The sequence below is a fragment of the Daphnia pulex genome, chromosome 11 (assembly GCF_021134715.1).
Source record: "Daphnia pulex isolate KAP4 chromosome 11, ASM2113471v1".
Lineage (NCBI taxonomy): Eukaryota > Metazoa > Arthropoda > Branchiopoda > Diplostraca > Daphniidae > Daphnia > Daphnia pulex.
Window position 1 is genome coordinate 4,158,127 of NC_060027.1, and position 26,854 is coordinate 4,184,980.

The 26,854-nt window shown below is 39.9% G+C and overlaps 10 protein-coding genes and 1 long non-coding RNA gene across 15 annotated transcripts; 6 read left to right on the forward strand and 5 right to left on the reverse strand.

Annotated features, from left to right (window-relative positions):
- The first annotated feature begins 1,510 nt into the window (after window positions 1-1,510).
- LOC124208316 (ecdysteroid-regulated 16 kDa protein-like) lies at window positions 1,511-3,389 on the forward strand. The gene is made up of 4 exons (XM_046606089.1): window positions 1,511-1,902; window positions 2,631-2,744; window positions 2,821-3,020; window positions 3,084-3,389. Exons 1-4 carry the CDS (start codon window positions 1,797-1,799, stop codon window positions 3,165-3,167), a joined length of 504 nt encoding a protein of 167 aa, XP_046462045.1. The 5' UTR covers window positions 1,511-1,796; the 3' UTR covers window positions 3,168-3,389.
- An 854-nt stretch (window positions 3,390-4,243) lies between these two features.
- Window positions 4,244-6,087, reverse strand: LOC124208314 (decapping and exoribonuclease protein-like). The gene is made up of 5 exons (XM_046606087.1): window positions 5,750-6,087; window positions 5,167-5,688; window positions 4,871-5,093; window positions 4,644-4,779; window positions 4,244-4,570 (listed from the first exon to the last, which is right to left on the reverse strand). Exons 1-5 carry the CDS (start codon window positions 5,871-5,873, stop codon window positions 4,358-4,360), a joined length of 1,218 nt encoding a protein of 405 aa, XP_046462043.1. The 5' UTR covers window positions 5,874-6,087; the 3' UTR covers window positions 4,244-4,357.
- LOC124208315 (transmembrane protein 183-like) lies at window positions 6,085-7,569 on the forward strand. The gene is made up of 5 exons (XM_046606088.1): window positions 6,085-6,198; window positions 6,291-6,368; window positions 6,427-6,700; window positions 6,761-6,956; window positions 7,035-7,569. Exons 1-5 carry the CDS (start codon window positions 6,141-6,143, stop codon window positions 7,452-7,454), a joined length of 1,026 nt encoding a protein of 341 aa, XP_046462044.1. The 5' UTR covers window positions 6,085-6,140; the 3' UTR covers window positions 7,455-7,569.
- Window positions 7,570-7,716: 147 nt separating this feature from the next.
- Window positions 7,717-10,666, forward strand: LOC124208317 (double-strand break repair protein MRE11-like). The gene is made up of 9 exons (XM_046606090.1): window positions 7,717-7,978; window positions 8,048-8,350; window positions 8,413-8,603; window positions 8,670-9,123; window positions 9,193-9,413; window positions 9,480-9,637; window positions 9,701-9,830; window positions 9,894-9,959; window positions 10,021-10,666. The coding sequence occupies exons 1-9, from the start codon at window positions 7,870-7,872 to the stop codon at window positions 10,501-10,503; spliced, it is 2,115 nt and encodes a 704-aa protein (XP_046462046.1). The 5' UTR covers window positions 7,717-7,869; the 3' UTR covers window positions 10,504-10,666.
- Window positions 10,667-10,971: 305 nt separating this feature from the next.
- Window positions 10,972-13,272, forward strand: LOC124208318. Of its 3 annotated transcripts, none has more exons than XM_046606094.1 (4): window positions 10,972-11,109; window positions 11,916-12,023; window positions 12,143-12,536; window positions 12,597-13,272. In XM_046606094.1, the coding sequence occupies exons 2-4, from the start codon at window positions 12,021-12,023 to the stop codon at window positions 13,043-13,045; spliced, it is 846 nt and encodes a 281-aa protein (XP_046462050.1). In that variant the 5' UTR covers window positions 10,972-11,109; window positions 11,916-12,020; the 3' UTR covers window positions 13,046-13,272. The 3 variants fall into 3 exon arrangements, with proteins under 3 accessions (XP_046462050.1, XP_046462047.1, XP_046462048.1); XM_046606091.1 differs by lacking the exon at window positions 10,972-11,109 and adding an exon at window positions 11,317-11,485; XM_046606092.1 differs by lacking the exon at window positions 10,972-11,109 and adding an exon at window positions 11,767-11,838.
- Window positions 13,273-13,592: 320 nt separating this feature from the next.
- Window positions 13,593-14,794, forward strand: LOC124208319. The gene is made up of 3 exons (XR_006880421.1): window positions 13,593-13,949; window positions 14,078-14,191; window positions 14,435-14,794. It is a non-coding gene; the product is annotated as an uncharacterized LOC124208319 (long non-coding RNA).
- Window positions 14,795-15,164: 370 nt separating this feature from the next.
- LOC124208320 (neprilysin-4-like) lies at window positions 15,165-19,093 on the reverse strand. Its single transcript, XM_046606095.1, has 17 exons — window positions 18,949-19,093; window positions 18,812-18,851; window positions 18,654-18,745; window positions 18,478-18,576; window positions 18,223-18,384; window positions 18,073-18,156; window positions 17,789-17,994; window positions 17,514-17,711; window positions 17,323-17,436; window positions 17,108-17,249; window positions 16,917-17,034; window positions 16,755-16,851; window positions 16,455-16,631; window positions 16,137-16,299; window positions 16,012-16,063; window positions 15,746-15,941; window positions 15,165-15,657 (listed from the first exon to the last, which is right to left on the reverse strand). Exons 1-17 carry the CDS (start codon window positions 19,007-19,009, stop codon window positions 15,316-15,318), a joined length of 2,343 nt encoding a protein of 780 aa, XP_046462051.1. The 5' UTR covers window positions 19,010-19,093; the 3' UTR covers window positions 15,165-15,315.
- Window positions 19,094-20,010: 917 nt separating this feature from the next.
- Window positions 20,011-21,034, reverse strand: LOC124208324 (probable ATP-dependent RNA helicase ddx56). Its single transcript, XM_046606100.1, has 2 exons — window positions 20,697-21,034; window positions 20,011-20,621 (listed from the first exon to the last, which is right to left on the reverse strand). Exons 1-2 carry the CDS (start codon window positions 20,754-20,756, stop codon window positions 20,139-20,141), a joined length of 543 nt encoding a protein of 180 aa, XP_046462056.1. The 5' UTR covers window positions 20,757-21,034; the 3' UTR covers window positions 20,011-20,138.
- Window positions 21,035-22,086: 1,052 nt separating this feature from the next.
- On the reverse strand, window positions 22,087-23,092 carry LOC124208323 (extensin-like). Of its 3 annotated transcripts, none has more exons than XM_046606098.1 (3): window positions 22,945-23,092; window positions 22,639-22,827; window positions 22,087-22,605 (listed from the first exon to the last, which is right to left on the reverse strand). In XM_046606098.1, the coding sequence occupies exons 1-3, from the start codon at window positions 22,996-22,998 to the stop codon at window positions 22,255-22,257; spliced, it is 594 nt and encodes a 197-aa protein (XP_046462054.1). In that variant the 5' UTR covers window positions 22,999-23,092; the 3' UTR covers window positions 22,087-22,254. The 3 variants fall into 3 exon arrangements, with proteins under 3 accessions (XP_046462054.1, XP_046462055.1, XP_046462053.1); XM_046606099.1 differs by having other exon boundaries at window positions 22,087-22,344; window positions 22,378-22,827; XM_046606097.1 differs by having other exon boundaries at window positions 22,087-22,827.
- Window positions 23,093-23,515: 423 nt separating this feature from the next.
- LOC124208321 (adhesive plaque matrix protein-like) lies at window positions 23,516-24,668 on the reverse strand. The gene is made up of 3 exons (XM_046606096.1): window positions 24,508-24,668; window positions 23,796-24,418; window positions 23,516-23,678 (listed from the first exon to the last, which is right to left on the reverse strand). Exons 1-3 carry the CDS (start codon window positions 24,559-24,561, stop codon window positions 23,669-23,671), a joined length of 687 nt encoding a protein of 228 aa, XP_046462052.1. The 5' UTR covers window positions 24,562-24,668; the 3' UTR covers window positions 23,516-23,668.
- A 626-nt stretch (window positions 24,669-25,294) lies between these two features.
- Window positions 25,295-26,722, forward strand: LOC124208325. Its single transcript, XM_046606102.1, has 5 exons — window positions 25,295-25,426; window positions 25,516-25,845; window positions 25,913-26,002; window positions 26,067-26,147; window positions 26,296-26,722. Exons 2-5 carry the CDS (start codon window positions 25,599-25,601, stop codon window positions 26,340-26,342), a joined length of 465 nt encoding a protein of 154 aa, XP_046462058.1. The 5' UTR covers window positions 25,295-25,426; window positions 25,516-25,598; the 3' UTR covers window positions 26,343-26,722.
- Window positions 26,723-26,854: the final 132 nt, after the last annotated feature.

Here is a 26,854-nt window from a genome sequence, read left to right on the forward strand (position 1 = left end):
CAGTCCATCCGGGCGCTGGTGGTGCTGGAAGTGAGAAAATCTAAGCTAGAGACCAAGGCCTTGAAAAAATAAAATATGAATAAATAAAAGATTTTAATCGTGAAGTGCACGTATAATCATCACGGTCATCATACCATCCCCTAGCTGTTTTCTTTTAAAAAACGAAGATTTCCACTTTCTCCGCGTTGTCCCAGCGCGTCATTTTTAATTTGATTTCTCTTTTTCTGGCGCTGTTGTTTTATTTCATTAGTGACGCTACAAGCGTGTCAACTGCGCGTCAGCATTTTGTTGTTGGAAGAATACAAAAAACAGCCAAACTTTTGGGACAAATCTGAAAGGCAAACAAAACAGTATAAGAGCGATGAAAATTGAAATGAGACCCCGATTTCGCCTAGTCGTCGGAGCGTGAAAGAATTGCTGGCTGCCCTGAATCTGCCTTTATTCTCATTTGTTAATGTTGTTGTTTTTTTTTGCAAGGGAAAATCCCGAAAGCAAATCGACAACGTGCGCTTTCGTTCCGTTTCCATCCATTTACTGGTCTAATAATGCCAAATGTTAAAAAAAGGAATTGCGGAGTACACACTCTGCTATAACGATTTTTGTTTTTTTTTCTGTGTGCGGGGGAAAGGTGTAAAAGTAAAGCAGAAACGAGTTGCCAATATTCCGGTTAGTGAGACAATTATGTCAACACACACGTGTGCTGACGTAGTATAGCGGCTAATGTTGGTCTGATTTGTTAGCGAGCTGGCAAAAAATCAAATCTGGTTTTTAGTCAAAGGAATCCGCAACTTCGTTAGCTACCTTTTCCGCAAATCGAAATTAAGGATTGGCAAGTGTCAAGTACGCTTGAAAAACGCGTTTTCATTTCTTTCCAAAACAAGAAGTTTGCCTTGCGTAATATGCGATTTTCAAAACTAGTATATATACATACAAAACTCTTGTAGGATAATGCGCATGGCTTAAGAAAATTAGAAAGTTGACGGACGCTAGCGATCCGTCCAACTGTATTCGGTCGCGCTCTCTGGCACAACTTGGCGAATGGACTGCAAGGAGAGTTGGCGAATGAAAGATGGACACAAAATTTATTACAATGTTGTATAGTCGACTGGACTAAATTTTCGCTCTCTAGTTCGACCTCTCCGCGCTCTTCTATTTTGTTTTAATTTCTTACTCCGACTCTTTTCGCTTTTAACTTTTTTAGCACCTGCTGTGAGACTGGATTCACGCCTGACCGATTTTTCAAACGAGTCTCCTCACCTATTTAGCTGGTCATCTCATATATTTCTTGTTCAATTATTGCTTGGTCATTTAGTTTGTGTGAATATCCAACCTGTTGGTTCTCAAAGCAAAACCCCAGTGGACCGGCTGACCGGCTGGTACGACCTTGAGGTAGAGCTTTTTTCTCTTTTCTCCTCTCTCTCTCTAATATCCCTTCAATGCGTCTGGTAGATACCTGGGCGATCGTGCGACACAGTACGGACCGCCCAGTTAAAGGCGGCCAGATGGGGGTTGCCCACCGACTTCTTGAGGGACCCCAAGAAAGTGAGGGGGAGGAGGTGATCCAGGTGGCAAGTAGGGAGGTGGACAAGAGGAGTGGCTTTCCATTAAAAACTCTTGGACATCGGACGTGGAGTGGTCAGACATCTCTCAACCTGCGCCTCCATCGCTCCCGCATCCTCCGACACCACAGCCTTCGAGTGTTATAAAAAGAGTTCTAGACTTTTGGACGAAAAGAGTAAATCAAGTCACTCAAGTTAGAAGCTTTGACGATATTTTAAAAATCAACACTATACACGATGGCACCGCAACAATCCAGCAGCCTTTCACTAGTCATCCTCCTCGTCATCTCCGGCGGCTGCGTCATGGCTCAGCATCCGCGCGTTCCCATCGCTCCCTGCAGTGGTAAAATAACAACATTAAACTTTAATTTCTAATTTTTTTTTTTGAATGGGAAAAATTCACCTCATTTGTGTTTCTCACCTGTCAAACCAAATACGTACGATGAATACGTAATTTAGGGCGTTTCTTTAAAAAATCAAACTTAGTTGGTTCGATTTGAGAAAGGTGAACAACGTGTTCATACGTTGTTAGGGTTATTAGCCTCTCTCTATTCTCTTGGAAATTCTCCCGTTATTTACAGTTCAATTCCCAGTGGAGATTTACCCGTTCATTTTTTGATCATGTGATTGACCCATTGCCCTTATTATTTTTGTTGGTTGAATTCCGTCTCTCCCACCAGTGACTGACAGCGAAAAACAAAAATAAAAAGTGAAAATGACCGGAGAAACGGCAGCCGAAATTGAACAGAAAAACCTGTCGACTTTTGTGAAATGGGGAAGGGATGAAATGGAAATCGCGCTTGGCACGTTGACCAGCAGCAGCCGACTGGTCAGTTTGTCCTTGCCCGCGATATCCCGTAAACGAGAAAAAAGTAAGAGTGACCGTTCGCAGGCAGGCAAGCAAGCAAGCAAGCACCCGTCTCGGTGGTTTTCCTTTTTATAAGTAGTGTAAGCGCGTGGATTAGTCGTCTGTTCACACCTCAGCCGGCGGCTGAATACTATGAAAAATTCTTGGGCAATAATGTCGTACCTATCATTTTCTAATTGAGTAATTGAATTGGTTTTCAACAGGTGCTCCCATGACAGGCAAACTGTTGGAGGTGCGCGTCTCCAACTGCAACAACAACTTCCCTTGCATCTTACAAAAAGGAACTCAAGTCACCGTCGAATTCGACTACATTCCATGTAATTTCAATCCTAGCAACCTTATAATGTCTTCAAAATTTGACAAGTTCCTTCTTTAATTAACGCGAATGATTAGCCGCTGCAACAAACCGCATCACCACCGGAGCTACCGCTCGTCTTGGAGGTATCCCGCTGCCGTTCGTCGGCACAAACAATCAGCCAGCTTGCCCCAGGATCGTATCTAAACAATCCAGGCAGGCCGTCGGCTGCACCACAAAGGCAGGAGAGGTCTACACCTACTCCAACACATTCCCTATTCTTCAGATTTATCCAGTGGTAAGTGACACAAATTAAATTACTTTATGACATTTAATAACTATTTCACATTTGTTTTTTTAGACAAGCGTCACGGTTCAGTGGGAACTGATCGACAGCAACAGACAGAAAATCACATGCTTCACCATTCCAGCTAGAATTGTCTAAAACAAATTTGTTTTCAATCTCAAACGACCGACAATATTTTTTTTAAATTGCACTCAACCTTCTATCTCAAATGATATATCGTCCGTAGATTTCCTCACGTAGATCGCCACTGCAAGCCAAAAGCTCTCCTCTATTATTCTTAAGCACATTTTTTTACTATGTACAGAGCACTATATAATACAATTTCTATATTTGAACGACAAATACAGTAACCTACATCTCCTTTCTTGGTATTAATGTCAACGCATGACGCTAAAAGATTATTGCGTCTTGAGTAAACAACTCGGTGCCGTCAATTGAATGGCGAAATCGGGCTTGAATAGATGTTGCATAATTTCTTGACTAAAGTTAAGATTTCTCCTCCGCGGCCTTCAAAACAACTGTCCATAAATAAAAAGGAAAAAGGAAGCGAGGCTTCCTTTCATTCTTTTCAGACTGGACGACTACTCGGAATTATAATGATGAGACAGCGGATTTTGAATTGGCAAAAAACGGTCAAATGGAGGTCCAATAATGGATGGACACAAGGACTCGGCAAAGGAAAATAAGAAATCGGTAAATATAATGCCTGATACCAAAATAAGAGCTACAAAATACGCACAGAAACCAAATTGCTCTTTACAGAAAAAGGTACGGCCATCAACAGTTAAATTTTAGGGTCACCTTACGAGGGAATGGTGCTAAGGCTCTAAAAGGAATTGGCGCCTATGGAAGTGCCAATAACAAAACAATTTGTTGCGCCATACATCTGTCCTATTTGTGATACAAATGCAATATGCAAATAATATGCGCGATATCGGTTTTGGAGCGATATTGGCAACACCCAGCGCAGCATGCTTACCTAGATTTTAAAAATTCTAGCTAGCGTGAAATAGTGTGGAAGATATCCGGTTTTGGCCCCACACTAGTATCTACACTAGTAAGCAACACCCAAAATTCTTATTTACGGTAAAAGTCGTTGAAATTATTTGTATTGTTATGTATGAGTTGTACTTGTAACGTAAAAGTTCCTTATCGCAACTTTCCTAATATCCCTGTTCTTAATAGTATTTGATCGATAAGTCGTAAAACATAAAACAAGAAATCATTAATTTAGTTTCTCGCTTTTCATATGATTATTCGAAACAGGTATAATCCCGAAAACGTAATTATTAGCAAGAAAGAAAAAATGGAAAACACCAACCACGATGTTAAACCGGTTCCTGCATGGACTCCAGGTACCACGAAGGTAGTAAATTCCTACAGGCTTCACCAGCTTCCCTGCAAAAAGAGATGGTCCTTTTCCTCGGATTGAATTCAAATAAATATTGGATATTTGAATCGGAATCGTTTGATATGCAATTCCTTGCAAATTCCAGGAAACCTTGACAAAAATTCATACCAACTTTTGCCTCCCAGAAACCCTAGGCGGAGAAGACATTCATTATAGCTGTGCGAAATCTAATAATCATAAAAATAAATTGACAAATAGTTTACTTGGGATTCTTTTGGTAGTTGCTTGACTTCGATGGTTTTTAGGCGGGACACTACTCCGTCATCATCTCGATAGCCGACGACGATCTTTGGAATGCCAACAATAAAAGACTGTGCCCACCATTTCATTGATTTGAACCTATAACCAGAAAAGGGCAAGGAAAATAATAGGAACGTATAATCAGAAATGCTGTTTTAGTCTATAGAGAATAAAAGGACAAATGAATTACTTTAGGAAACTATCATTCTGCCTTTCAGTTTCAATGTGTCGATTTGTTTTGAGTTCAACAAAATTTTCGAGATTTCTAAAAGGTGGTTGACATTCTTTTTGCAATGCATCGACTTCAGCGCCATAAAGTAAAGATTTGCCAGCTAATTTTGTTTTAAGTACGCAACAAAATTCGGCGTTAGTGTTGAGAGGTTGTCGGGAGTCTGGAATTGAATCTGGAGTAGCTGTATGTGTAGAAGAGACAAGAATGTTTAAATCTCACACACCAAAAATTCATAAAATAATTTTTTATATTACCAGAACACAGGTATTGCTCAAACTTAAATCCCCACATTGTCATTTCTTGCATTCTCTTAGCATTTCTTGGATTTCTGCTAAAATTATTGCCGTTTTCTCTTTGCTCTTTAATTTGCCAAAGATAGATAGTATTTTGAAATTTTGTAGCGAGTATTTTCCAACCTTCTTGATTTTCATATGGAGTAAAAATAAGCGCTGTAAGTAGTCCACGAAAGCAAACAAACTCTGTAAGCAAAGGCCTTAATGGTTGCTGAAGATCAACAATCAATCCATTATCAGCTTTTCTTTCTTGGAGAATCCATGTGAGCATATCATCAAGCATTTTCTGCTTTATTGATTCCTGATCCTTGTCAATAGCATCAGATATGCCTTTTCTCAAATCAAATTTCACCTTACAGCTGCCAGATTCAGGTATGTCAAAGGTAAGGTATCGAAGCTCTGAGAAGTCACTATGATATTTTCGATGGATATCTAAAGAGAATGTACCTACAGCTTTTGGCATCTCAAATGTAGGGAAATTTCCTGTAATACATGTAAATTTTACGTATGAAAAAATTACAATAGAATTTTGAGAATAAGTTACCATTAAAATTTTGGTGTTGTACAGACAATGTTGTATCTGATTCACGTTCTCTTTCATTTCTTAAATGTCTTGGATTAGGGGCAAAATCCTTCTCCGTGTTCCGAGACTGGTGCTGACGATTCATTTTGGTTCTTTACTTCGAAGAGTGGAATGCAATCATGCTTATCAACTACAAGTTTCCCTTGATAAAACTATACACTATAAACTGATGATAGAGAAGAAGATAACAATAATGAAAGCAGTAATTCAAAGGAAAACCTAATCCTTGTTGTGTTGTGTGTACTGTTTTGACACACTGCACACGGGCACCGCTATGTTTTGTCGTCTGCTTAGGCGTCTGCTTGACGATACGTAAAATAAAATACCCGGCGGTGTTGAAAATTGCAATGAAATGGGGAAAAGTGAAGCAAAACGTTACTTGAAGAACAAAATCGTCGAAAGCTTTACAGGTAATTCAATTGATCAACCGGTACAATGAATCAATGATGAATACGAATCGCGTAGATTTTGATACCACTTTTAATGTTTTGGTGTTTATTAGACGTGACACTCGATGACTGTGCCAACAACCCTCGGAAAATTGAACGAAGAAAAGTGAAAATTCATTTAAAAGATATCGGTAACTAAGTGATACATAAAAAAAAAATGTGTACTAAATTTTCTGTTTGATACCTCAGGAACACCTTTGTCACCAGAACAGGATTATTGTTCCGACAACAATTCAGAATCTGACGAGACTGTTTCAAAAAGTGCACCCATGTCTCACTCTCCAAAGAGTAAAAAAAACAAACTAAAAGATAAACTGACTGGGGGAACAGTTTACCCTTCAGACATTTGGTTCCTTATTGCAAAATATATTCCACCTGAAGATCTCTCCAGATTTGCACTTATATGCAAAGATGCCTATCGTGTGATACTCTCAGTCCATTTTTGGAAGCAGCTCTGCAATAGGTTAGATATTTTAAACTGATAATTGAATTTTAATGTGACAAGTGTCTTCATTCCTATTAGATTCAAGGGTGATGAGGCATCACTTCCAAAAGACTTACAAAATATTTGTGATAGCAGACGCGGGCTGAGAGCTCGTGGAATACGATTGTTATATTTGCGGTGTCCTTCTTTGATAAAATATATTAAACCTCCTGTGGCGGCACGGTACGAGCCCTACACATTGCAAGGAATGCGCTTGGTCTTATCATGGCACGAGGTAAATCCAATTGTCAATATAGAACTCCGTTCATCATTTTTATAGTTTTAGATAATAATTAGCGTTTTACATTTGTAGAAAGAAGGAAGCAGTTGGAATTTTTATTTCAAATGGATCAATCGAAATTCTAACGAAAGGAATAATCGAAGAGGAGAACTTTTTGAAAACTTCGAGACAGACTGTCGGGTTCTAAAGGCTACGTGCAACGAATTCGTGTGCTTCCCATATCCACAATACAGTTATCTGTCGAACATTCACCTGGGGCTGACATCAGATATGCGGCACCAGAAATTATCGCTGGGTTTCAGCGATTATACAACGACACATTGCGTAGCAAAAATGAAGCAGAATCTTGGTCGAGGGAGTGTGGTTCAAAATCGAATTGATCTGGAACCCATAACGCGATGCATACTAATGGATTGGTGGCATCCGGAGTATCCATATCCACGCGAAAATCCTCGACCATCTATATTGCCTTGCCCAAACGAGGAATGGTGATTTGATTTGATTGTTAATTGTATAAATTCAAATTCACTGTGTTTCTTATTAAGTTCATGAAACAAATATTTTCATTTTGTTACTTTTTCAGCAATACAACTGATGTTAAGATTTATATGAAAATTTAATTTTTTAAAAATAATCTATATAATTTTTTTCAAATTGAATCAAAGGAATGAAATAAAATGAATAAAAATGAAATGAACGAGGGAATTTTTGTTTTGACAGCTATAGAAATCGAAGCAAATCGGCAACGCTGTGTGGCTATTATTTTCTTTTCGAATTTAGAATCAGACGTCAATTATTTTTCATTCATTTTCACGTTCACGCAATTCATGGTGGGAGGTTAAGCTTATACTCTTGTGAGTTAGAAGCTACTAGAATTTAATAAGCAGAATAAATATTTTGCGACATCATGGATGACACTAGTTTTGAAAATGGGGATGTGGATGAAGAAAATACATTCAATATTCTGATTGCTACTGATATTCACCTGGGGTTTATGGAAAAACACCCCTTACGTGGTAACGTATTAAATGAAAACATAAATGACTGCAAATCTGTTTACTGACAGTGATGAATTAAATAACTAGGAGATGACAGTTTTGTAACTTTTGAAGAAATATTGAACTATGGGAAAACTATGAAGGCAGACTTTGTACTTCTCGGTGGAGATCTCTTCCATGAAAACAAGCCATCACGAAAATCTTTGCAAAGGTGCATGGATCTCCTGAGAAAATATTGTTTGGGGCCTGATGAACACACTTTGCAATTTTTAAGTGACCCAGATATAAACTTTAAGGATTGCTCAACTCCAGGTGTCAACTTTGAAGACCCTAATTTGCGAATAGCCTTACCAGTGTTTTCCATTCATGGAAATCATGATGATCCTTGCGGTATGTATCAGTATAACCATTGCTGTTTGAAAATGAGCTGAAAAAGTGTTTTCTTTCTTCAGGTGACGGTAATTACAGTGTAATGGACATGCTAGCAGCAACTGGATTTGTAAACTATTTTGGCAAAGTCCCAAATTTAGAAGAGTTAAAGTTTCAACCAATTTTGCTCAAGAAGGGTGACACGTTTGTTTCAATTTATGGTATTGGTTCCATGAACGATGATCGCCTCTTCAGACTCTTTCAAGAAGAAAAGGTGTGTCAAATATTACAAAAATTTGTTTTTCATTGCATATGCCTTAAATATAAGCACACTCTTTAGGTTTTCTTCGAAGTTCCCGCCGAACTCGAGGATGAATGGTTCAACATTCTAGTACTGCATCAAAACCGTGCTCGTCACGGTTGTAAAAGTTATGCTGGCGAGCACTTTTTGCCTCACTTTATGCACTTGGTTTTATGGGGTCACGAGCATGAATGTCGGATCGAACCGGAGGACTCTCTGGATGAATTCCGTATCACGCAGCCTGGCAGTAGCGTAGCAACGTCCCTTTCGCCTGGCGAAGCTGTTCCCAAACATGTCGGTATGCTGAAAGTCCACAAGAAAGATTTCTGCATTGAAAAGTTACCACTGAGAACCACTCGGCCGTTCGTGTTTGACACACTATCCCTGGACGAATTTTGTGATATTGGCTATCAGTTCGCTAACGACGAAGTGGTTGAAAAAATTCGAAGTAAAATTAATGACATGCTTGATTTTTCAAAAACACTACTTTCTGGTAAAAACAAACGCTGGCGTATATTTCGAAATCGTTAAATTTAAACAAATAATTTTCTTGGTATTTCAGGACATCCGGACCAGCCTACACTTCCGCTTCTGCGACTAAGAATTGAGCACGAGAGCGACCAACAGTTCCTCAATACTCGTGACCTACATGTTGAGTTGGGCCTCGAAAAGCTCGTTGCCAATCCAGAGGATGTAGTGAAGCTTCTTCGCAAACGCTCTGCTCAAGACAAGATCAAAGTTGATGTGGATGAAGAAGCTTGGGACGCAGTCTTTAATATGGAGGTGTGTTTATGTTTCCCTCAATCATTATTTGTTTTGATTGACTCGGTTTTCCTTGTTTGCAAATAGTCGATCAACATGGTTGAAGGCCACCTTGAAAACTTGTTGGTGGATTACTACAAAGAGAGCAAAAAGCCTTTACTGGTTATGCACGAGCGCACGCTGGCCGAGGCCGTTCGATATTACGTCGAAAAGACTCACGACGACGCCTTCCGTGATTTGATTGAGTAATTAATGTCATTACAGCTTCGGAAAGAAATTACTTTTATTTAATTCTGTATCTTATCCAGTTTACAAGCTAATAAGACTAAAGAACTGCTCAAAAATAACAATGCGGGAACGGACCGGGCCAGTTTTCGTGATGCGTTTGCGGATATTCGTGAGCAGAGAAATGCTGACGTCCAACAAATACTCGACGAAGTAATTTTCGGTTTATTTTGATTTCTCGACTAGATAATTAACCATTTTTGACCTTGCCTTTAGGCTCATAGTTGGTTAAGTGGTGAAGTCCCAACCGTTAAACGAGAACCCACTGCTGGTGCCGACTTTGTAAGTAGTCTTACCCCCGAACACGATAAATATGTCTAATATTATGTCTTTGCATTTACAGGGACTACGCCAATCCGATGATGGTGAAATGGACGTCAGTACTGCGCTAGCTGACATATCTCCGGTGCAAACACGCGGTCGAGGACGCGGCCGTGGTAGAGCCAGAGCAGTTGCCACCAGTACCCGCGGCCGTGGCAAAGGTAAAGCAGCGAGCAAAGAAGCCAAAGTTGAGGAGGACGTGACCGTGATCAGCGATAGCGAAGAAGAATTCATTCCACCACCCAAGCAAACGACACCTCGTCAAACGGCCAAATCATCTCGCGGGACACGCGCAGGAGCACGTGCTCCGGCCGCATCTCATGCTACAGCCGGTTCCAGCCAAATCACGCAGGCTTTTGCCCGGCAATCGCAGATATCGACGCAAGCCACCCAGCGAGTAGTACCTGCTGCTCCTACACCCACTCCCGCTCCTACTGCAACTCGCTCGGCTCGTTCCAAAGCGTCGTCAGCTCGTGGCGTGTGTTACGTCAGTGACAGCGACTAAATGCAACCAATTTCCAAGATATTCCGCATTGACAGTTTGACGGGTTTTAGGTTTCTAGAAGTTGCGCTCGTTAGAACTATACCTGGAGCGATTGGGACATGTGTGTACCGTTAGTCCGTGGCATACTTGTTTGTGCTAATACACAGAAATACCATTGTTGTTATTTAGTTTGTTAATTATCTTTTTACATGACACGATATTTTTGGTGTAGGTTGATAGGTTCAATACTTTCATTCCAAATTTGCATTTCATTGAACTGTTTTTGAAAATAAAATTTTCAACAGCGATTTTCCTTATTCATACCAAACCGTCACTAAGTCGCTGCCTCTGCCTGTTACTTAAACTACTTACTTGTAGCCTACTGCTATTACCTGTTACTTATAAAAGGAAAACGTAGGTTTTCTGGCAATGCCACGGTGATATCCCTGGGCAGAATCATAGTGCGACGGAACTGAATAGCGGGAATAAAGCAGAATTTTGCAATAGTGGAAAATAGTATGGAACAGGTAGAGTAATAGGTAGTGCGTAATAGTATAGCCTTTGTGCTTTGTCTTTGAGTTGCGTTGAAAGATAACGTGAAGTCCGGAATAAAACACAACGATAAGAGTAAGAAAAAGTTGTTATTTTTTCTTTACAAAACTGTGTGACAATGACAAGTTATTGTCACTTGATTGAACAATGTATTCGTACAAACTACAAAGGGCGAATACCGATGGTACTTAACACCGATGGTACGTAACAGTTGCAGCTCCATATCAGCACGCGCAGTGCTTTTAATATCTATAAGCTCAACAAGTCTAATCAAATAACAAAATCTTTCTTTCCTTTTCACCAAAATTGATAAAAACTTTTTACTTATGCGCTGCGTAGCCTATGGCATATAACAAAGATCTCTGACAGTGTGGTCCGGTTCAAGTTTAATGTGTGAGGTAGTTCAGATTACTCTTTAATTACTCGTTTAAAATCAAAGTCGGCAACCTAAGTAAGTTATTATCTCGTTTACATAAATAAATCAATAACTGTCAAATAAGTCTTAAACATCTGAGACAAACTGGTTTATGGAATATGGATAGAGTCTGGGAGTTGAGCAAATCTTTTATGAAAAAGTTCGTTGAAAAAAAATTGATTAAAATTCCTCTTCGTCTCATCTTCTATCATCACCATTCCTAAAGCAAAAGCCTTGTCATTAGAAGACGACAATCTTTCTTTCATGCCATTATTACCTTAATATTTAGAAATCCAATTTCATTTCATTCGAATCATAAGAGGATATTCCATCACTTCGTCGCTGTTAAATCGGTATATCCAGTAATCCAGAGTAGTAGGAAATGTCGCGTAGGTCAATTTGCAATGAATAACAATATTCCTGAATGTCAAAATTTAAATTTTGAACTGTTGTTTTTTTTTTCAAGGTGCCCGCCTTCACAGATTCCGTCTACACTGACTCAGGTTTACGCGAGTGATTGACATTTGAATAGCAAAATATACTGGACACCATTGGCAGTAACTACCACGAAATGGTATAAATTTATACGATAATCTTTACCATTATTCTCTACGCACTCAAATATAACATACAGACCCATTGCCTACGTACGAATACTATATTTTTTCGTCTATCATTTTGGTACCATTACAGTTTCTATATCACTATACCAACGAAAAAAACTTCAACAACATTTTAGATGAGAAAATTTTGCGTGTGTCACTCCGTGGCCGCCATGGCAGATTTGGTACTGGTGTCTACCTGACTTCGTTTACACCTGATAACGGGCGTGAAGCAATCAAGATAAATAATCGAGATGGGGTTTCTCACTTGCCAGAATACGCCGATAAGACTGAAGAATGTTACCTAAAGTTTAAGATAGAAGACCTCTCTCATGTGAAAAACGTTCAACCTAAAGGCCACCAACAAGATATCTGGCTTAATCCCAGCGAAATTAACCTGCGCTACATTTCCTACTACTCTGGATATACCGATAACAGTGAAGAAGAAGAATATCATCCTTGTGCGTCAGTCGTGGCACGTGCAGGTACGACAAATTATTGACTTTATTATGTGATTTTAAAAACAACTCATTATTTTGGTAAAGAGGCCAATGTTGGATCGTATTCTTATCCTGAGGTTATTGAGAATCATTGTTCTCGGCATTCGAACCCGGCTGTTTCTGAACGACAAAGCGCTGCTCGTAGCACTTACAGTTACGGAACGGGAAGAGATTCACGCAGCATTTCATATCGCTCTTATTACCAGCAACAGCAGCAAGAATCAGAGTCGGATTCTGATGGTGATTATTCTTGGTATCCGAATCATGCTGTTTCTGAGCGTCATCAAAACACTGGTCGTAGCACTTACGGTTACGCAACGGGAGGAGATTCACGCAGCACTTCATTTCGCACTTCCCATCAACAGCAACAAGAATCAGATGAAATTGGATTGGGAGGCGTTGTGGCTGGAACTGCGGCTGTTTTAGCTGTCGGCGCAGCTGCTTTTGGTTTATTTGCAGCTTTTCGCCAATCACGCCAAAACAATCAACAGTAAAAATTAAAAACAAATAAACATGCTATGTGGAACATGAGTAGAAATTGGATTTCTATAGCTCATATAGTGTCTTTGACAACGGTGTCAACCTGTAGTTGCATGAACCCACAATTTTGTTTAGGTCTTATCACAGTTATAATCTATACTTATCATAGTTTTACATGGTTTCAGGCTTTGGTCTTACTGTAACTCACAATTTAAAGAAATACACCATTCTGCGGGTTTCATCACAATTTTTATTTTAATCTTGTCCGTCAAGAGTGGGCTTGAAAATAATCCCGATCCGTTCAGCGAATGTTGATCGCTGGCGATTAAACCGCTTTTATCGTTTTTGCGGTTTGGATTTAGGGGAAGGGGTCGATTTTTTGGCGGGGTCTTACCGGAAAATTACATACCAAACACCAAACAGATATGGTATTTGATTTCACCTAAAACATATTCCCTATTCCCTTATTGTTTTTGAGCGGTTTGGATTTTTAGGGGGGGGGGGGGAGTTTGATCAGTTTGATTTATTATCATTTTTCATTTCTATCGATATTTTGTTAAAATATCGTAATCATGCTGAAAATTTAAAATTTGACAAGTGTCGTCTGCTTAGTGCTTTCGGTTTAGTGAAATGAGAAGCATGCGTATTGCGTATGCCCACAAAGTTTTAGATTATATAGAAAACGGAACGATAACTCTTTTGAAAACGTACGTGGCTGCACGAAATGAAAAAAAAAACAACAAGAACAAATCAAATAATTACGAAAATGTGATCGTCTGTTCGTCTCGTGTGTGATGTGTATTGTGTCGCGTTTCTCCATCGGTTCTCCATGCTCTCGACTCGATGCTTTTTGGCGGGTAAATGAAACTAAGAATAGCTAAATGCAATGATTATATGGGAGCTTAAATAGGCCAAATAGTAAGTTAAATCTGTTCTAAATTTGTGAAATGTTAATTCTTGTATGACTAGCATTTATCATGTAATTGCCCTGTCGATGCATGGCAGTTTGTTTGTACTCATATGTAACATTTTTCTTTTTTTTTCAGATTTGAGGCCAGAGCTATCCAGCATCATAATCCATCATAACAACAAGATGCAAGATTTTCTTGTGCAGAGGTGTTGAAACTGTCACCAGCAACAATCTAGGGATCATCGCTTGGGTAATTATTTCCTTTACTTTTATTGACCTGTGAGTCTGTGACCTACTAGTTAGATATTTTAATGCTTCATTACCTGCATCAATGCAGGTATTACATGTAACATGTAAACCTTTAATTCTCTTATTTATTAAAAATTAGGGTTTATGGGTTTACCCAGTGTCTCATAATTTCGACTTTTTCTGACTTTTTGTTTCTGACTTTCTGTCAATATTTATTCGTAACCCATTTTCTATTTTTATTTAGATTAAAAAGCATCCCATTACACTGGAAAACTAACGATGTCCATCGAGTTACGGATCCCTCTTTTTCCCCTCTCTTTAAATGTCCTCGTGTACGCCCATGTGAATGTGGGTGTATTCACGAGGACACCCTTTTTACCCTATCCCGTCTGGTGTCATTCAACTCTTCAGCAGATGGAAGGATGGATGCCTGGCTGTATTTCCCAGGCATAAAGGTAGGACAAAATTGATGTCTATTCTTCCTTTTTGGCCATTTTTTGTGGCGTTGATTATAAGTCGTTAAGTAGTCACGTTGGGTATGTTTATTCCTGAGCTAGGCGGTTGACTGCTGCAACTGTTTTCTTTCTCCGTTTTGGTTTTTTTCTCAGTAAGGGTTCACTAAAAATCTCTTTGTCGAACGACTGCAGATCAGGCTTGTTTTTGTTTTCTGTACTCACATTTTTTTCTGTGGGTTATCACATTTGAAAATATTTGAACTTTAAACACTTGAAGCAAAGTGCAACAAGAGTGCAGAACATTTTTGACCTGCAACCACACCTCCTCGCATTAAAAAAATTTCCATCCCTTGAAACTACGTTAGCCTACATACAGTACATGTCCGGCTCGATCGATTTTTACTAACCAAGCGTCATATTTGAAGGACATAATTTGTTCCAGCGTTTAATGATTAAGCGTACAAATATCCCCAATTAGGAATAAAGAAACCCTCGCTTCTGTTTTTCAACATCACAAAATCACTTGTATTATACTGTATTATTCAATGTATCTCATATTGCACAACAAACAGTTTAGTCTTTGGATTATAATGTCAGTTCATATTCATTCACCGATACGTGGGATACACAATCGCCACTGAAGGTGAATAATAAAACAGCGAAAGTCAATTTACCACAAAATGCAATCGTTCTCGCGGTTCATGGGGCTTCCGACCGGGCAGCTGAACTCGCGGGCGAAATCCTCGTTGTTGGAGAGCGGGCCGATGACGCGGAAGCGGCTCGGGCTGTGCGGATCGGTCAAAATCTGCTCCTCGAGACGCTCAGGTGTTTCGACTCCGCACCACAAGTTGGCATAAGAGAGGAAAAAGATCTGATCGGCCGTGAACTGCTCCAAACCGGGCAACTGCGGCTCAGCTCCGTTGGCGGCCACGTAGAAGTTGTAGGCTCGGTAAGCTTCACGCAAACCGCCGTTGTCGGCAATGTTTTCGCCCTGAGTGGTCACTCCGTTCACCTGTTCATCGTTGGAATCGGATATTAATTACAACCTTTTTTAATTAATTTTTTAAAATGATGTTGAAAAGCTTTGGAAAGGAACTGACGTGTGATCCGCTGGCGACGGTGAAGTTGCTGTACTGATCGATGAAGCATTGAGCTCGTTCCAGGTAGTTTGTCAAAGTTTCGGGAGTCCACCAGTTGGCCGTGTTGCCGAGTTTGTCACTCTGGCGACCTTGATCGTCGAAGCCGTGAGTGATTTCGTGTCCAATGACGGCACCAATGCCTCCGTAATTCATATTTCTACAAGAATAAAATAATGAAACCAAATTATATAAGTTGCGAGATTGAATGAATTTGAAAGTACACTTACGACAAGCGACCCAATCCGTAGAAAGGAGGTTGCAAAATGCCGGCGGGGAAAGCTGTAATTATATGAATTTTGGTTGAAATTCATTCAAATCAATTCAAGTCATTGACAATTATTCAAATATTTACTGATGGAGTTGAGCTGGGGCTCGTAGAAAGCGTTGACGATTGAAGGGTAAGTGTTCCATCTAGTGCGATCAGTGGGTCCTCGCAGAGTCAGGAAATCCTTCTTGTTCAGGAACGCGTTGGCATTCTGCACGTTCTGGAAGTGTGTCGCGGTTGTTGCGGCCAACTGTTTTCGGGAATTAAAAATAAATGCAACTGTGATTAAATACAATTCCCAGGCATACAACACTAGTATATCTCTGCGATTCAGTGAAAGTATAGAATCGAAAGAAAAGATATAAACGACTGAAGTGTTATTATTGCGAAATAACTAATAATTACCCCGTCGTAGTAAGCTTCAAGGGCGGCCTTATCCTTGATCCAATCCGGGTAACCAACAAATTCACTCATGTAGTCAGCCTTCTCTCGGGCGATGGCTTTCGTTCCGTCGTCCATCCAGGTAGCATCATCGACCAAAGTCTTAAAGGCTGTTTTCAAGTTGGCGATCATCAACGTGGTCTGGATTATTTTAAATTGGAAAAACAAATGTCGTGTAAAAATTCACGGTCCACACTCTCTTCCTTCGTTATCTATATTATAATAATTTTTTTTTAAATTGTGTGTAATTAATTAATTATTCACCTCGGTTTTGGCAGCCTCGTCGAAAGCTCTCTCGACGTACTTGGCACCGGTAGCGTAACCCACCAAGTTGTTGGCCTGGTTGGCGCATGTCGTCGACCTTGATTTTTCAATGTCAATTCATTCTAAACAGTTGCGGCTTAGTTCAATTAAGGATATGTATACCTGGCTTCGGGTTGGCTGGTGCCGTACAAAACACTGGAGAAAGCGAAGGCGAGATCGATCATCTGTTGAGTTGTGTAGCCTCCCAGATCCTTGACGAAACGCCAGTGAATGTAATTGGCTAAAGATGGGAATTAGAAATGTCAAAATAGCGCTCATTTGGATGATTTAATTTGAAATTGATTTCGCGTTACCGATGGTGCGAGTGGGTGTGGCATCCAAAAGAGCGACCAGTTTCTTCAAGTAGTCGGTCTCGGTGACGATGACACGCTCGGTGGACGGCACTGTAATGCTAGCCAAACTGTAGATATCGGTCAGATATTTCTCCCAGTCGATCTACACATTGTCGTAAAATAGGACGCTAAACTTTAATTCATCTATATTTTTAATTCATTCAATTTTAACCGACCTTTCCGTTGTTAGTGGTGGTGCTAACACTGTCGGTCCAACCTTGAACTTCGCTAACCAATAGGGGGTTGTACAGGCGAGTGATGTTACGACGGTCCTCAGCCGGTGTTGTAATCTATTAATCAATTTATTATAGGAATAATCAAACTTTTGTAATTAATAGTCGAAATATATTTGGAAAAGAGATTTCACCTTGGCCAACTCGGATTCGAAAGTCCACGTAGCCAAAACGTCAGCGTCAATCTGGGCGTCAGTGGCACCAGTGGCCATGTTGTCACGGATGGCTTTGGCGGCATTGGTCATGTAATCGGAGTAAGCCGTCATGATTTCCGGAGAACCGGAAGGATTCACCAGGGTGGAACGGGGCAGAGCCAGAGAGCTTTGATCAATCTAAATTTGGAAAGTATAATCAATTGTTATGGCAAAAATTTCAGCTCCTGACACCAAAAAGGAATCGGCAAACTTACGTAGATGGTGCTTTGATCGGTATTTTCAGAGTCGAGATAGTTGAAGACACTGAGGAAGTAATTGGTACCGTACAACTGTCGGCCGGCAACGGTGGCTGCCTTCCAGTCGAACGAAGTCTCATCCCAGGTGCTTTGGGTCATCGGCCAGTTGCCAAAGAGACCCAGAAGATCAGTCAGAGGTTTCAGGCCAACAGTTTCAATCGTGGCTGCAATATAAATGAATAATGGCCATATTTGGTAAATTTTGAACAACACACTTCACTTTACTTTTTGTAAAAATTTACCGGTGTCGGAGCAAGCGGTGAACATGTCTCGGGCAGTGTTGACGGGAATGGCGTCATCTGGGTTGTTGGGCTCGCGTAGAATTACTAAAAAAATGACGTTATTACCCGTGAATAAAATGGTGGTCATGAATCAATTAAAAATTAAATAACCTTTCAAAGTTTCGGTCAAGTCGTCGCGTAAAACGTCAAATTGAGTCCATCTGGATTTCGATTCCGGAATTGGATTTTTCGCGATCCATCCGCCGCAAGCGTACTGGAAAAAGTCCTGGCATGGGTCGGCAGTCAGATCCATTGATTCAATCAAATTGGACGCTGAAATATTTGAAAATGAAAAATGTTCGGTTGTTTTTTTTTCCCCCTAGTTTGTTTTTCAACGTTTCGAAACAAAATTGAGGAAATATTTACCTGCGACGACGCACTCAGGCGTGGTGCAAATGGCTTTTCCCTCAGCTGTTATCAAGGGTGCCGAATTACTTTTAGTGATCCTTGCTTTATCCAGAAGAACTAGATTTATAAATGCCCATCAAATTATCTTAACAAATAGTTGGAATATTAAATTTAATTTTCCTTAAGATATTTACCTTTCTGCATAGTGCGAGGTTGGATGACGTAAGCGTCGTTCATGCCGAGCATGGCGATGAAACAGACTGCCGCAAGTGCTACCACAGAAAACCTGAGACAGAGCGTTCCAAAATTCAGTTCAAAATAAGATTTAAAAATTTAAATGTCAAGTTTATACTTGGCCATGTTGACGCGTTTGGGAAGATTCGTCGAAATAACTGAAAATAATTTAAATTAAATTTTCAATTAAGAAAATATTTTTCTACGACTGTAATACTAAACGATCTTTTAGCAGAGAAAAGTGCTTCTACTCACCTTGATCCGGTGATGGAGACAACTCCAATGACCTGGAGCTAGCAAATGCGTTTCTTGTCATTTATATAGTGCACGCTTTGTTTTCCTCGTGATTATACTGTTGTTTGCTCACCGATAACGTTATTATCCTGCCATAATATTTACTGCTGTAATCAGACATGTGAATTTGGTTTCTTATAGCCCTTCACGAATTGCTGGAAGATTTATTTTTTGAACTTTACTCATGCTGTGATCTCCTCTCAAAAAACCGCACCAAACATTTACTTTTTCCCTTAATCCAGATTTTATCGGTTGATTATGAATCATATTCAACACGTATATGCTTTCCTTATTGTTGCATGACTTGCATCAAACTAATTTTAGTCCCACTTGCTATTTATCTAATATAGTCTTGTACCGTGTCAGCATTAACAGAGCACCAGACGCTTTGAAAAATATTTGAAAGTCATCCTAGCACAGCCTATCAACTCCCTGTCGTGTTTGAGCTTAAGAGATAAATAAGTAATATACATTTTTACTAATTTACGACTTGGGGATAGCGCCACCGTTTGATGATGAAACACCCCCAACAGTATACATATATATGCGGCCATTTATTGCAGTCTATATACCCGGGGTCCCGTGATCCAGTAAATCATTTTGATCCCTGACACGAACATACACTTTGACTCTCGCGGTATGGAGTCTTTAATGTAATCACGCCATTATTTTATTACCTCCAGACTCACAGTCGTTAACTAAAAGGTAGATTTTCAAGTCAGGAGTGATGGTGCATGTTGTTACCGCGCGTTAAGACTCAAAGTTAAAACTATTTTTGGATGGATAGTGCTGTTGTTTATATGGTCTCATAATTCATGTCACATGAGAAAAATACGGGAACTATTAAGGTAGAGAATCACGTTCCATTTTTTGGGCCACACAAGCAAAAGGTAAAAATTTTTAATTACCATTTGTTAAGATGCCTAAGACACTTAAATCGAAATCTGCGTTGGAAGAAATTTCTTACTCTAATGTCTTACATCAGCACACGTTACTCGAGCCAATAGCGTACGTGTTTTTGTTAAAAATTGTATTCATCATTTTCAGGTATTTCTAAAAAACTCTATAATTCGGTCATGAAATAATTTAGTACTGAGCATTTTTTTCACCCTACATCAATTTGTTTATAGTATCAGACAGTCGGAGAACTTTCAATATCTCGAAGTTTCCGGGTTCCGACTGTCTTGACGGTAGTTGATGGGTCGTCCGACGGCTTGGATGCGGAACGAGCTGCCGTATCGAGTTTGACGCCAACGGCTCGGTTTACGTTTGGGTTTGTCATCATCGTCGTCATCTTCTTCGTCGGACTCGTCACTTTCATCACTCTCGTCGCTCTCGTCGCTGCCACTTTCGTCGCTGTCGCTAGCGCTCTTTTTGATCCGGCTTTCGTTGCTGTCGTCCTCTTCACTTTCTTCGCTTCCGGCGTCCTCGGTGTTGATTTTGTTTTCCTCGACTGCTGCGTCGTCGAGTTGATTGTCTTCCTCAGGCTCATCCTCCTTCTTATTGGCAGTCTGAACAGGAGTATCACGATCTTTCGGATAACCTTGGATAGGGCGACCGCCGAAAACGGATCGGAAAAGGGTCGGCGCTGGGATGTACACATCTGTCGAATTCTTCCGTTGAAGGTTCGCCATCTGAATGGGGGGGCAACATAATTCATTTGGGTTGTACAAATTAAATTAGAACATATAATAATAGAAATGACTAACGGTTATGTGAACGCTGCAAATAGCGATCAAGGCGACAATAATCCAGGGGAATTGTTTCATTTTCCAGCGAGAGTTCAAACTGTAGAACAACACACAGCACTATTATTACGTAAGCGATAAGATGCTTCAATTCGCTACGGAAGCAGTTTCGATTGTGACAATCTCCAATATGGGCGCCTACGTTTTATACTGGCCATAGATCATCAATCGCCGTCCGTCCGTGACAATTATAATGATAGGCTACGGGTGTACTATATAGCAATCAGAAAAATAAAAACAAAAATAAAGTCAGCGTGGTCATTTCCGCTTCAATACCGTCGCGTGTATTTTGTTCACAGCTCCGAGCGAAGCTATGGGAAAACCGCGACAAGGTTTTATTTTTTTGGGCTGGGAGCTGGTGAGAGACACGGATGCAAGCATGCAGCTGCGAATTCGGACACATGTGTACCAAGGACAAATGGAAACCGTAGGTAGATGTATGCACAGCAGCGTTTTATACCAAGTAAATAATATAGAGCTTATTCGATTAAATGTAAGAACATGTGCGTGCTGGGCTGGTATACTGAACAAGGCAAGCCAATTAATTGATGGTGATCAGAAATTAGTGTGTCGCACTACTATATTACTTTTAAAAAGAAATTGATTTTTTAAAACAATCGATTTATAGTCGATTTACACGGAATGATGAAGTACGTACGCTGGAATAAAGCAATTTCGCAACCGCGCTAATGGTTTCCAAGGTCGATCAAACCTCTGCTTTGTTGCTCACCGACATTTTAATGTACACATCCGATCGAGGCCGTATAATGTATAGTGGGCACGTACGTGTGATACAACAAACGATGGGATTTTATATTAGTTAGCGAACTTGGATATAAGGACATAGTGGACTCCATCGACCACCACCAGTCCATGATCCAATACAAGAAGGCCATAGCCACCTCTACCCAATTGAATAAAGAATTTAAAAAAAAGAAAAAAGAATTGGGTTATGAAGTTGGGGATTTTTTGAGGACCTTTGAGGACGTCGAAGGCCAATGGGAGTTAGAATCTTTACCTCTCATCAGTCAATGTCACTAACCATAACAACAACAATAAAGTTAGTTAAATATTTTAATTAGCTATAGCCGGATATTGGTGGAATTAATGGCTAATCAATCAAGCTGTATTATATGCGATTATATGTCAATCAAATTGATATACAGCTAAATTAGTAGAATAACTTATTGTAAAAACTTTGTTTTTAATTTGAGAACTTATTTTGGAAGATGATATACTTTTGGTTTTAGGGTAATTATTTTCTACCCTCGACCGTTCAGTAGAAAACAACAAGAAATGCCAAGCGTTCAGGACTATCCAATTGTATTAAGTGTTGGTCTAAATCATTTTACATTTTAGAAATTGCCAATATATTTTATCCAATGTCATAAAAAACCGTCCGATCCAATAATCTTCGCTAAAATATCAACACTTCAATTAGGCACAATACATTTGTGTATGTGACTGAAATTGAGTGATTAAAGGAATATCGGCGATTCATTTACTACGCCGTCACAAGTTAAGGCGCCGGAGTAGTGGTAGTTGTCGGTTTGGGCTTATGGGTCTTGGGGACTTTAGTCGGTTTAGGCTTCTGGGTTTTAGGCGCTTTCGTCTGTTTAGGCTTTTGGGTTTTAGGCGCTTTGGAAGGCTTGGGAGTTTTCGGGGCACGGGTCTTTTCGCGAAGTTCCTGCTGGACATCCTGCAGATCTCTCGGTCTGCGAGATGGATGGGGTCGGCGGCTAGGATGGTGGGGCTTGCCGGTTCTGGGCTTGTGGGATGGATGGGGTCTGCGAGTCGAATCGTGACGACGTTCTTCCATCAAATCTCTGGGCCTGCGTGTTGGGTGGGGCCTCTTAGTCCCTGGCCTGCGTGTTGGGTGGGGCCTTTCAGTCCTGGGGCGGCGGGATGGATGAGGGCGACGAGTTGAATCGTGACGAAGCTCATCTTCATAAAGATCCCTCGGTTTACGAGTTGGCGCCGGCTTTTTCGTTGGCTTGGGCGCAGCCGATGGTTTGGGCTTGACTGACGGTTTGGGCTTGGCCGTTGGCTTGGGTGCTAAAGTCGGTTTGGGCCTTTTTGTCACCTTAGCCTCCTGTTGCGCAAATCAAAAAGAGTCAAACGTGAATTAAAAAAAAAAAAAAATTTGCAACATAACAATGGATAGCAATGGGACCAAAAATAGCGGAAATTTAGTCAAATTTGGTTTTACCGAGGCGACGGCAAGGCAGACGGCGATCAGGACGCAAATTGCGAGGAGCTTCATTTTTCAGCGCACGGTCGGTAGGAGCCAAATGATGCTGTGGATCGCCACTATCGAATGGGCTGCCATTTATACTCGTCACCACGTAATTGATTTGAACGTGTCAATCGGTTCGTATGCTCGGCCTTCTGTTAGTTTAATTAATCGAAAGGTGGTTCCGGAAAATGTGGATATGTGCGTCATGTGCGGGCTGCATACGTTCTGTTCAATCATATGATGCAGATCCGGATCTAATTACACAGTCTGGTCTAGTCTATTAGTTCTACGGTAAATATTAATAGCTACTAATTGAATTTGACTGTGCAAAGAATTTCGTTCTCCTACACCTACGTGACAGATGCAGACAGACACAGCTGATTGAAATTGACGACAGAAAAATCGAGAAACATGACCAACAGAACTTTTTGGACGGTTTCATTATTATTTGATTACTAAATTATTTGACTAATAACCAATTTGATTACCTTGATTACTATTATTATTTATTTATTTGATTAGAAAATTTAAAAAAATGTGAAAGTGGTATGCAAATTTTTGTCTTTATTGAAACATCTACGTAGTTTTTAATATTTTTTAAAAATGGGAAACTTGTAGACTATTAATATCTGATTAATATTTAATTGTCATCGCCATATGTCCAAATGATCCACCAAGGCTGCTACTGTTGTCGTAATCACCCAATACTTACGTCATAAAAAAAGAATTATGTAAAAACAGTAAAATACGTTAAAAACTGTATAAAATTAAATCATTTAAATATGAGACAACATGAGAAGAGTTGTTAATTTGTCTTCAATTACAGCTTGACAGTTGTTGGTCTAAACGTCGGTGGTAGAGATGGCTTCAATGAAGGTGGCAGAAATGGCTTTAGCGAGGGTGGCAGCGATGGCTTGAGACTCGGTGGTACAGATGGTTTGAGAGTCGGTGGAAGAGATGGCTTTAGTGAAGGTGGTAGAGATGGCTTTAGCGTAGGTGGTAGAGATGGTTTAAGAGAAGGTGATAGAGATGGCTTTAGGGTAGGGGGTAGAGATGGTTTTAGGGTAGGTTTTAGTGACGGTGGTAGAGATGGCTTTAGGGTAGGGGGTAGAGATGGTTTAAGAGAAGGTGGTAGAGATGGTTTTAGCGTAGGTGGAAGAGATGGCTTTAGTGAAGGTGGTAGAGATGGCTTTAGCGTAGGTGGTAGAGATGGTTTAAGAGAAGGTGATAGAGATGGCTTTAGGGTAGGGGGTAGAGATGGTTTTAGGGTAGGTTTTAGTGACGGTGGTAGAGATGGCTTTAGGGTAGGGGGTAGAGATGGTTTTAGTGACGGTGGTGGAGATGGTTTAAGAGAAGGTGGTAGAGATGGCTTTAGGGTAGGGGGTAGAGATGGTTTTAGGGTAGGCTTTAGTGAAGGTGGTGGAGATGGCTTAAATGTCTGGGCATCCTATTATTAAGCATCGAAAAATGATACGTGACGTGACTTAAATTAATTATTTGGTAATTTGCGGGTAGTAAATAATTATTTTCACTTACCACTGCAACCGAGAAGAAAACAGCAATCAAGCTGGCAATAGCAAATGATTTCATTTTTCAGCGAATTGAGCCTAGACTGAAATCAGACAAAGCTGGAATATACGCTATGAAGCGGTAACTGACGGAGCAGTCTCGGACGGTCCCGTATTTATACCGACGAAATTTCTATCAATCCCTGGACGAAACATTTTTTAAGAGTAGTGTGCAAGTGTCTTATTGTTCACAAAAGAAACAGGATGCAGCTGCCAGCAGTTGTTTATAGCAGTGTAGAATGTGTAGGTAGATAGATGTAGCTATCATAATAAGTTAGACTTTGTTACCGATTTGTCAGACGCAGTTGTTACGCAGTTGTCGCACAGAGCTATATAAAGTTACAAGTATTAGGCTACAAACGGTTATAAAATCTATTGTATAGACGTGCTGCACGGACAAATATACCACATGTCAGTATAACCAAATGTCAGTATAACCAAAATGAATAGGAAAGTTATGTTGCACAATCTAAACTATATGGGTTTCAATAAAAAGACAAATACATATTTAAATAAAATATTATTCGTCCGCCGACTACTGAATAGCTCATCAGGAAAATAGTCCAAAGTTGCTGGCGGATGGAAAAAGCCTTCGGCAATTAAATTCGTTTAAATTGAAAAAACCGCGGTTCCAGCAACAGTATTTCTTAAGCTCAGAATCCGCTTTTGTTGGCGGGAATCTCATCAATGGCAAAATGAATGAATAACAGAAATAAAAGGTCACAACCTCGCAACCGCGGATTTGATCATTATTCTTAAAATTGCATCGATTCAATTTAGCAGGACAAAGAAACAAAAGAGGATCATTTTTAATTACGCGCTCAAGCCAGTCAGTATCACTTCAGTCTCCACCATTGTAGCTACGTTGTTTGTGCTTGGCAGACAAGGTAATTCAATTTAATTGACGATGTGTGCATCGTTTTTTCAGGATTTGTTCGGACATTTTTCCAGTGATGAGATTTAACTTTGATTACAGGAATTGGGGTTTTTTATCATTTTAAATCTACTGATACTGCAGACTGTGGTGTATTTCAAATTGTAGAAGAGTATAACTGCAGGATGTTCGAACAAGAGGCAGCCAACGATGTCCAAGTGAATAATAACGTAGAAATGCAGCAGCAGCAACCACAAGTGGAAATGAGTTCCACAGATAGTGACTATTACAGCGAAGTCGAAGGCGATTCGCCGATCGAGAGTGAAGAAGACAACAGTTACCCAGCCGATCAAGTCGTATGTTCAGTTTTTGACGACTGGATCGAATTGGATTTGTCTATGGAATCTCTCCGGTCGTTAGGTTTTCTCAGTGGTAAAGTCATTTCTATAATTCATTTATAATAGTAATATTATTCTTGATTTTTAAATTTTTAAAACAGACACAGACTTCCAAGCGGTTTTGGAATCTTTCGCCGAGTTTACAAGCCATCAACTGCGTTTGGGGGTTTCCAGTCCAAGAGAGATGGAAGGTTATTACGCAACTTTTGAGCAAGAATTTTTTTTTTCTTTATTAATTTTTTCTTTTTCTTAAAGGACTACTCAGAAATCATTTAGCTTATCTATTATGGCGCCGAACTGTATTTACCAAACTTCATCAACTACCACCAATTAGAGGTAAATTTACACGAATTTATTGCCACATTTTTACATTCAAAGTTTAACGCGAGTAATTTTTTTTGGGGTGCAAAGTGGAAGCTGAACAGCTGAATTTATTTCTTGGCAACAAATGGTGTGAGAAAACTAACACGATGTCACAAAACAGGGAACGATTCAAGAGTCTGGCTGACGCAACTGCCGTTCCCCAATTGATTCTCTCAACAATCCAGTCGTATTTCCGGAAACGACAACCTGAAAGGACGGCAGCAGATGCCGTCAGTAACAAGAGATTCCGGAGGAATTAGAATTGATTTTATAAGAGCTCACGAAAATGGTTTGAACGTTTACTCAAAAGAAATCATCTTAAATCTTATAGAAGTTTTTTAAAAAAATAATGTTTTTCAAAATCCGCGATGAGCATATATTTTCCAAGTATCTATTTGATCACTTATTTATCATGCACAATTATCTTACTTGATGTACGTGAAAGATTTCACAATGTTATTATCAGCAATCACCCCAATTGTTCTAATTACACTATTAAGCTTTTAACTGCATTTCGTTAAGATAAATGTTCTTATTGCCTTTCCCCATTTCTCTTTTTAGTTACCCATTTATCAATATTACAATACAATAGCCTACTTTATTGAACAAAAAATCTCAGAACTAATGGATAATGTATTATAGGCTAACATTCGTTAAAATAAAAATCAACAATTATAAAT